The sequence below is a fragment of the Xenopus laevis genome, chromosome 2L (assembly GCF_017654675.1).
Source record: "Xenopus laevis strain J_2021 chromosome 2L, Xenopus_laevis_v10.1, whole genome shotgun sequence".
Taxonomy (NCBI): domain Eukaryota; kingdom Metazoa; phylum Chordata; class Amphibia; order Anura; family Pipidae; genus Xenopus; species Xenopus laevis.
The window spans coordinates 145,481,770-145,492,051 of NC_054373.1; the positions used below are offsets into that span (position 1 = coordinate 145,481,770).

The window sequence follows — 10,282 nt, forward strand, 5'->3', positions numbered from 1 at the left end:
ATGAAACGTACTATGGGTTAATTGCACGGCACTTTGCATCTGAGTAGGGATTTTGTGGCTGTGAATAACCTTTTGGCTCCCCTTAGTCTGCAGAGGTATTGTAAATCCACTGCTCCCCTGTTAGATTATCCTGTGAGCAGTTTGGTTTGTTTGGAAAGCGCTGTGCGAGCACCATGTGGAACAAAGGCACTTGCTGTGTGCGAAGTTTCTTTCATTTTAGATCCCTGCCATTCTCTCTGTGCTGCAGCATCAGCAATGAACAGCCCCAAACATAAATAGCAATTTACAAAAATACAATAATGTGCTTCATTAAATATATATATTATATACATGCAGATACTCTCAATATTTTTTTCCCCAATGGGGGTTGGAGAGCTTTGTAATATTTCTTATATTTCTTGTATAGCAACGCAGGTGCAGATATATATATATATATATATTTTTATATATATATATATATATATATATATATATATATATATATATATATATATATATATATATATATATATATATATATATACATATATATATAGAGTTCAGAGCTGGTGCACCAATCAACCAACAAAATGCCTGGGTGCTGGTTACATACAGCATACAAACGAAAGAATGAAACCGCACTCCTAGGACTTTGATGAAAAAACATGTGGTGAGTTTTATTTCAAATAAAACTCACCACATGTTTTTTCATCAAAGTCCTAGGAGTGCGGTTTCATTCTTTTGTATATATATATATATATATATATATATATATATATATATATATATATATATATATATATATATATATATATATATATAGATTGATAGATAGGTGATAGATAGATAGAAAGATAAATAGATAGATAGATAGATAGATACTGTACATAGATAGATAGATACATAGATAGATACATAGATACATAGATAGATAGATACATAGATAGATACATAGATAGATACATAGATAGATACATAGATAGATACATAGATAGATACATAGATAGATACATAGATACATAGATGATTGATAGTAAATGATAGATAGATGAATTATAGATAGATGATAGATAGATAGATAGATAGATAGATAGATAGATAGATGATAGATAGATAGATAGATAGATAGATAGATAGATAGATAGATAGATAGATAATTGATAGATAGATAATTGATAGATAGATAATAAATGATGGATAGATAGATCGATGATAGATAGATAATTGATAGATAATAAATGATAGATAGAGATATAGATAATAAATGATAGATAGATAGATGATTGATAGATAGATAGATAGATAGATAGATGATAGATAGATATATGGCACAGGTTAAATAGTGGATAACAGATAACATCATTGTATTCTACAGAGCGTATCTGCTATCTGCTGTGTAACCTGAGCCTTTTCTCCTTTGAATGGCTGCCCTCATTCCTACAGCATCTTATTTATATAAACAATAGTAGTGTTTCTGAAGCAAACACAGCAGTTTTTCCAGTGCAAGGCAACACTGCTTTATATTGGTATTACTTTAAAACACAAATTTTTTGATGTTACTGTTCCTTTAAGCTTCAGACACTATTTCCTCTGTCTCACAATTCTAACCTCATACACTTGAAATACCTGGAAAATGTACTGTACTCAGGAAAAAGGTTAAATCTCCCACAAACAGTCCAAACAATTGTTCCTTTAATTTTGTTTATTTCCAATGACAATGTGCACCAATTGCATACTAATCTTAAATGCATCTAGGGGCATCCATTCAGGCCAGCCATCTAGCTAAATTTTCTAAAAGCATTCCCGACTTTTCACAGTCTCAGAACCAGATTAAATGTATTAAAAAATCGACATAATAATTTGACTTAAAGATCAGCATATATACATTAATTGGTGCCAGAAGAGCTTAGAGTGGAGCACTGCGCTGATATGGCAGTATCTTTTTTATTCTTGTCTCCCAAAGCTCTTCTAACTGCATTCCTGTTTGTTCTCATGCTGCCTAGTTCGAGCTGCAGTCTGTGTGGCAGTGGAAAGGGAAGAGTGTGACATGCTTGCTGCTTCCACTATTTCGATATCCTTACAGGTGAGACACGCAAATAGCTTTTCCCGTGAGGCACTAGAAGCAAAGAAGAACTCATAAGAAGCACCTGCCAGGAAGGCACCAAGTACTGGGCCGATCCAATATACCTGAAAGGATGACAGAGTTGAAAATAAATAGGCAAATAGTGGAGGAAAAATGTACAGCAAATGTACCAAAAATGTTATGGCCGCACCCATAATTTCAATTCAAATCTGCTTTTATTGTACAATACAAGCAAAAATAAACAAACAGAAAGGAAAATAAATTAAAAGGTAAGTACAAGGTATATGATGCAAGAACATGTGATAATAATAACATGTAGAATGCTATAAAACATTATCAAAGCAAATACACAATCTCCTATGCAGATTCCCTCGCTACGCCGCACCCATAATTTCCATGTCCATTTTACAAAATTTGGCAGGTTAAGAAAGTTTAAACTAGGGATGCACCGAATCCACTATTTTGTATTCGGCCGAACCCTCGGACCCTTCGCAAAAAATTTGACCAAATACCGAACCAAATCTGAGAGGTGGGAAGGGGAAACCAGTTTTTTTACTTCCATGATTTCCCTCCCCACCCTAGGATTCGGATTCGGTGTGGCCGGGCAGAAGGATTGGGCTGACTCTGAATCATGCTGAAAAAGGCTGAATCCCAAACTGAATCCTGGATTCGGTGCATCCCTAGTTTAAACATATTTCTGTGAGTTTTAGTGCAATGTTTTGTGAGTTATAACAGTTTTGCTAATGAAAGTGAATTGCCCTTTCAGCTGCTAGTCTCAGTTCTCCGAAGAGACCTGCTTATTTTAAATAGTTACAATTGTTTCTTTGCTTATCTTAAATTGTTACAAAAGTATCTAAGTGCAGCTACTGACTGTTCTGGGCTCTCTACCAAAAAGCCTCTTATTTTAATTACATTTCAGAAACTTTGTATCTTTTTCTGGCATCATTACAGGAGATCAAAGAGAAAGTCGGGACATATCAGTAAGAAACACTGAACTGCCGGCTGAGCTGTCAAAATCGGGACTGTCCCACAGAAAACAGGACAGTTGGGATGTACGAAGATTGCCTCATGTATCTCAAGTTTACTTCTACCAAGGGTGATGATGATGGACAGATTCCAATTACTTGTAACCATCTTAAAGTTGCCAAAAATGAACACAAATGACTTTCATGTAACTTCAGTCCCAGTCAGATTGAAATTTTGTCTAATTCATCCATTAAGAACTATATCTATTAAGGTCTTGGTCAATCAGCTAAAGTTTCTTACTGTTAAAAGAGACTCAAATATTGGATACAGCTTTGATCTAGGACAGTAGAATTCCTTTTTCTACCATTGGTGCAGAAGTGATTTGGTTTGTTTTTCATAGAGACTGCATTTATAATAAGGAATATTCATGTAAACATCTGATAACTTACAACAGCAAGAACATTCAATAGTGATCAAAAAGGGGTCGGATCCTTTTTCATAGAACTGCAATCCAGAAACGTCTTTCTCCAGTGAATTCACACTGATGATTTTTTAGCCACTTACCCAGTGATGATCCCAAATGCCTGTGACCAGTGCTGGGCCCAGTGATCTTGCTGGATTCATACTGCCTCCTGATACCTGACCCTGAGCAGAGAAAAGAAAAGAAAAATAGGAGAATCTCAGCTGGATGCAAATAATTTGGAGAGTGTACCATATACACTATACCAGTGATCCCCAACCAGTAGCTCGTGAGCAACATGTTGCTCTCCAACCCCTTGGATGTTGCTCCCAGTGGCCTCAAAGAAGGAGCTTATTTTTGAATTTCGGGCTTGGAGGCAAGTTTTGGTTGTATAAAACTAGGTGCACTGCCAAACAGAGCCTCAATGTAGGTTGACAATCCTCATAGGGGCAACCAAATGCCCAATCACAGCCCTTATTTGGCACCCCAGGAACAGTCTAGTTGTTGCTCCCAAGCTCCTTTTACTTCTGAATGTTGCTCACGGGTTCAAAAGGTTGGGGATCCCTGCACTATACTATACCCGTATGAGATTATTATTATTTATATGCAAAATTTCCAGTTCAAATGTATTTGTACATAGACACAAAATAGCTGATATTATGGTTAGCTGTCCTGGTATGCTTTAAGTGGAACTATCAAGACAACAAGAATGAAATAGCTTCAACTAATGTAGATTAAAATCTGCACCACTGATACTGTAGGAACCATTTCTTCCTACTATAACTGTTATTCCACAGCAACAGTCCCTTCCCAGAGGCTATTATCTCCACTTCTACTATAGGCACCATCTCTCCCTACTATACCTACTATCCCACAGTCACAGTCTCTTCCCAGAGGCTATTATCCCACTGTTACTATAGGCACAATCTCTCCCTACTATACCTGCTATCCCACAGACACAGTCCCTTCCCAGAGACTATTATCTCCACTGCTACTATAGGCACCATCTCTCCCTACTATACCTGCTATCCCAAAGTCACAATCCATTCCTAGAGGTTATTATCCCCTCTGGTGCTACAGGCACCATTGCAACCTGCTATGACTGCCATATGAGAATTACAGTCCCTTATAAGCACATGTACATGATTTTGTAATGTACATTGGAATTATTCGAAATATACTGTTTGTATTTAAATCCTATCATATTGTTTATCCATTTTATGTTTTAAAATCTTGAAAACCAATACAATTTATTGAAAAAGAGAATAACAGTCCCTTTACAGAGGTCAATATATTAACCGCCATTATAGCTACTGTTGCATTTCCTGCACAGGTGCTGTTAAATACTTTCTGGAACAGGAACCAGAACAGTTCCTTTTGCTGGCACACCCTACAGACAACTCTGCCTATATAAGTCATTCTTACCGCTGTTAACGCCCCAGCAGTGACAGAGAAACCAATGGCAAGACTTCCTGGTTCTGTTATATCTCTCCGCCGGCGATCATCCACAGCAAAGATTGTGAAAGCAAGTTGAAAAGTAGCGAAAATTTCCATAGCCAAAGCTTGTCCAGCATTCCCTTCACTACTCACCTGTGAATGTAAGAGTAAGTAGTGAGCAGCAGGTTCATGTTGAATCATTGATGGATTAATAAATTATAGATGTTTACACTCACTAAATCATCAAATCCAAATCAATTCCTGTATATATTGCTATAGGGGATATCAACTATCAGTGCATTGTCCCCTTTTCCTTATCCACCAATACAGATTTGGGAAGGCACTCACAGATCCCACAAACAGGCTTGTAAAAGATCTGAGAACTTTATTTAGGTCACAAAGTAGATTAACACATAGCCTTGCGCTTTTGTGTCAATGGGCTGTGCCAATGGGCTATGCCTATGATTAAGTGCCCATTGGCACGAAACACTTAAGGCTATGTGTTAATCTACTTTGTGGCCTAAATAAAGTTCTCAGATCTTTTACAAGCCTGTTTGTGGGATATGTGAGAGCCTGCTGGTTTCTCCTTTGGTTGAATACCTCCACCTCGAGCTGTAGGTCTAGGGTGTGAGCACCCAGGCCCCAAGTATTACTGGTGAGACAATAACCTTTTTAGGTTTTTACATTAGGACTTTTTCTTTAAGTGCATCTGTAGCCTACACAGAAAAGGTGGCAACCCTACCTTCTAACTGTTACTTTTTTTTAAATTTTACTAACTTTTAGCTGATTCAGAGGGGAGCAAAAACACAAATTTAGGGGGGGGGGCCTTCTTGGCTCCCAAAAAACAATTTAACTAGTCTCTGGATCAAAACTATAGTACGAACAGTATCTTTATATTTTCTGTATTAAGAAGGATTATTTTTAGTTCTGTAGAGCAATTGAAACTGACCACACACATTCAGGTAAAGCAAATACGTGATTTATTGATACTTAGCACAAAAGATGAGGGACTCCCCAACAGTGGCTCAGCAGTGATTTCATCATAACCAGCCAGACACTTTCAAGTCCAAGCAGAAGTCACCTGGCCAACTGCCATAATGAGCTTTATATAAGATTATTAAAAGAGGATACATACCTCAACATGCATACTATATATGATAAAATCAAGCATTACCGTATATGGTTCTCAAAGTTCGGCGGCATCTTTAAGGTGTTGTTCTATTCTTAATCAGTGAATCATTAGTTTTCCCTAAAATTTTCTTTCACCCATATAACCATTCTGGGAGACAATTTCACAACTTAACAGCACTTATTGTATAAACCCACATAATGTCCCCAGATAGGGTTGCCTGTCACACAAATTTTTACCAGCGAAAGGGGCGGGCTATGGCAACACAAGGGGTGGATGACATCAAGGGGGCAGGGCTACACTGCACCAGGGGACCAGAAGGCAGATATAGGGCAAGGGAAAGGGTAAGTACTAGGTGGGCCAAGGGCTTAGGTGGGAGGGCCAGGGACTACATTAAAGGGCATTACAGATTTACCAGCAACTACATTGATGATAAATATGTAATACTGGCAACTACTTAGTCAGTAATTTTGTAATATCGACCTGAGCGGGTGATTTGCCAGCTAGGCCAGTAAAATAATGGCCGAATGGCAACAAAACCCCCAGATTGCCCAGCAATGTAATGGTATTGGCTATTCAATATACCATGTACAAAATCAAACAACATGTTTCACCATTAGCTAGTTCATATCTTATACCCAGAAAACACAAATGGGTGAAGTTTTTAGTTTGCATATAATGCCCCAGAATTCATAACAGGGTTAAGGCACGGTTGGACTGGGCCTTGTGGGCCACGCCGACCCAGACCCGCATCCATCTATGGCCCACACTGCCCCCTAATCCCACCCCCCTCCAGCAACTACAGGGCAAGTAGGTGTGGGGGCATGGTTTGGGGGAAGGGTTATGACTGAGGCGGGGGGTCTGTAGGGAGGTTACGGCAGAGGCAGGTTGGGCCCGGAGGGGGTGTGGGGCCTTGTATTGAAAGCTCCGGTGGGCCTGCAACCCTCCAGTCCAAAGCTGGGTTAAGGTGAAACATGCTATAGTAGCAAGGATTCATTGGATATGGATAGTGATGGGCGAATTTATTCGCCAGGCGCGAATTCGCGCCGAATTTGCGCGATTCGCGCCTGGCGAATAAATTCGCGAAACGCCCGCGAAAATTTGCGTAAAAAATTCACCGGCGCCAAAAAATAATTTTCGGAAAAACGGACGCCAGCGTCAAAAACGGACGCCGGCGTCAAAAACGGGCGCCGGCGTCAAAAACGAGATGCCGGCGCCGTTTCGCGAATTTTTCGCAGTTTCGCGAAATTCGCTAATTTTTCGGCGAAACAGCGCAAATTCGTCCATCACTAGATATGGAGAGTAAAGGGTTCCCAGACTCAACTTCCCAGCTGCATGTATGTGCTTTTAGTACTAGTGTAGGGCCAATTAGAATCATGTGAAATGCATCGATTTAAAAGAATCCTCACTACATTTTTTTCTGTTTAATATTTTTTACCAAAGTTACATCTGAAAATTCAAATGCAAACCATATAAGAAAAGAGATGCAAAAATGACAATGGTGGATTGAGTTGTTATTATTTTTGTAATTTTTTCTTATTCCTGTTATGGGACAGGGAGGAGAATTGGAGAAAACGGGTAGGCAACACAAAAAAGTGGAGATATTTATAGAGTAGGTCAATGCTGCAATGATCTTAAAATGAATCCCTTGTAAATTATACAATTGAATACAGATTTTCAATAGACTGGACTGGAAAGTAGAGAAAAAGCCACTTCTGGCTTTATAGAACTTACTCTGGTGACCAGCTGATTGCAGACAGACGACGGCATACACAAGTAGAAAAGAGCAGAGGCGCATGTAGCACCAACACATTGGGCCACAGCAAAAGCCATTCCATGGAGTAAGTCCAGCTTCCGTGCACACACCAGGGCAAATGTAATAGCTGGATTTAACTGAGCACCACTTATCTCCCCAAAACACTGCACCAGACTCACAACTGTCAACCCTGCAGCCAGTGCTGGAAGGAGGGAATCTGATCGAGATACTCTCAAGCCAAGGCAGGAGGATCCCAATACCACAGTCACCAACATGAACGTTCCCAGAGTTTCTGCCAGTACTGATCGCCAGAAGCGACATCGTCTCAGCTCCTGTAACGCAAACGACAGGATCACAAATACATTGATTATAATATATTAAACTACTTTTCCATTTCCTAAACTAAAAATAAAATTGTAAATAACATGAATTACAAACCTTTGAACACAGTCTAGTGGACCTTTGTTTCTTCACAGTAAGCCTATGCTTAGTGCCATTTCTATAGCAGCCACAGTGTTTAGGGTCCTGCAGGGGCTGTTTTTGCATTGTGCAAACTGAAAATCTTTAAATCAAGATGAGCTACTAAATGTGAGGCTTTTGGGGATAATTACTGATATATGGCTGAAAGAGTAATACTGTCCCTATGAGCAATAAACAAGCATTCTTATTAACTTCATTCTAGAGTCAGGTATGGTAAAACACCATGCTGAGCTTTTCTATATCATCTGTTATGGAAATCACCCTTGAATGCTTAATGACAACTAGATCCCAGTACCAGAAAAATCAACCCTTCTCAACCAAAAATGTTGGAATAAAAAAAAAAAAAAACACTTATTTGTCAAAGAGGGCCTAGAAAATTTAACCATTCACCCCAAAATAACTCAGAACTTTTTCAAGCTTGAAATGCATTGGATTGCAGCCCAACGAGATGGTGGAATTGTGTAAAGGAACAGAAGGAAACGGTGTAAAAGTGAAAAGGCAACAGATAAACTAGTGTTGATCAGACAACAAAAGATGTCCACAAGGTAATAAAGGCCGATAAACAAAGAAGACCAACTTTTAAATGCTGTATAAATCTAATAAAACTATCAATTCAATAATGCCTCTGGTTCTTACCTCTCTGATGACCATGCTGCTGCAGTGTTTCCCTCAATATGAATATGCAAAAGAGCCACTCTTGTATTATTCAAGCATACAGTTCCAGGGTCCTTCTTCAAACCATCCACCCCTCTCTATTTATAAAGGGGCACTCTTAAAGGCACAGCTACAGCTTTTCTAGCTTTTCATATTACAATACCATCTTGAAAGAAAAAAGAGAGGTTCCTATTATTTACAAAAAACATGTATTTGTAGCCCTAGCTATGTCCGCAGAGATGGTTTAGTGCCATATCATTTTATATTCAGCTGTATGTGTACAAACTAGATCAGTAATTTAATTTAGAAATAACGTTGAATCGTATTCACTTTTCCTAATAATGAATAGCTCAAATAACAGAAAATCCTGACCTGCATCTTTCTATTTATCTCTCATTATGGAAATTTCAAGCTCTGTTACAATGTAAAAGGCAAAGGTGTGCAGAGCAATTGTCTAGCCCGAGCCTTCATCCTAAGGTTGCCTGGGAGACCACTGAGCTCAGGATCTTTTATCTTTATTATCAATATAATGAAATACAAAATAACCTGAAAGGGAACTATTTAACATGCATGTCTTTGTTGTGTATTTGTGCAATGTTCCAGCCTGCATGTGACTCAATAATGCAATGATATTATTGAATACACCTTTGTAGAAACACCACAGTATTTGGTTTATTCTGCCAGCTTTAGAATAAAAAAAAACAAGAATAACAAAACGTAGACATGAAATAAGTGAGGATAATAAACTGTAAATTAGAATAAATATTACTAAATAAGGATCATACGAGTAGAGGAGACCAGACTGGCATTAAAACTGTAAAAAAGTAGATAGGTGTGATTAGCAAAGATAAATACTGAATCCCATTAAGCATGGTGTGTAGGGTAAATTAGAGGGAAGAAGAAAACCTAACTTAACCCAAAAAGCTGGATGTGAATAATGCAGAAGGCTTAACAAATCAAGGCACAGGAACACTATACACAAGTTACCTCATCTGTAGATCTTTTAGATGTAAGCTGCCCTTTTATTTGTTCGTGGTCTGAACATGAAGTTACTGGTGGACCCATCAAAATCTCATTAGGGCTTCATCAATATAAAGCATTGCGTAACTTGATAGCACTATATAAATAATGTATGATTAGAAAGGCATCCGGGAAAGAACAATCTGATATGTTGAAATATGTGTTTTGTTGAGTAGAAGTTTTGGGGTTTGACTGAAAACAATGCAAAGAAATGGGTCCACTACCAGTTTCAGTGGTAAAAAAGGCTCTCAGGTTCTGTTGGGCTGGAAACAATTCCTGGTTCTAGTTAGCCACTGGTTATGATCTGCAAGTTGCTAA

At 38.4% G+C, this 10,282-nt stretch overlaps 1 protein-coding gene across 1 annotated transcript; it reads right to left on the minus strand.

Annotated features, from left to right (window-relative positions):
- Positions 1–4,468: 4,468 nt before the first annotated feature.
- On the minus strand, positions 4,469–8,134 carry LOC108707549. Its single transcript, XM_018245544.2, has 2 exons — positions 7,789–8,134; positions 4,469–5,078 (listed from the first exon to the last, which is right to left on the minus strand). The coding sequence occupies exons 1-2, from the start codon at positions 8,129–8,131 to the stop codon at positions 5,071–5,073; spliced, it is 351 nt and encodes a 116-aa protein (XP_018101033.2). The 5' UTR covers positions 8,132–8,134; the 3' UTR covers positions 4,469–5,070.
- Between the last annotated feature and the right edge of the window lie 2,148 nt (positions 8,135–10,282).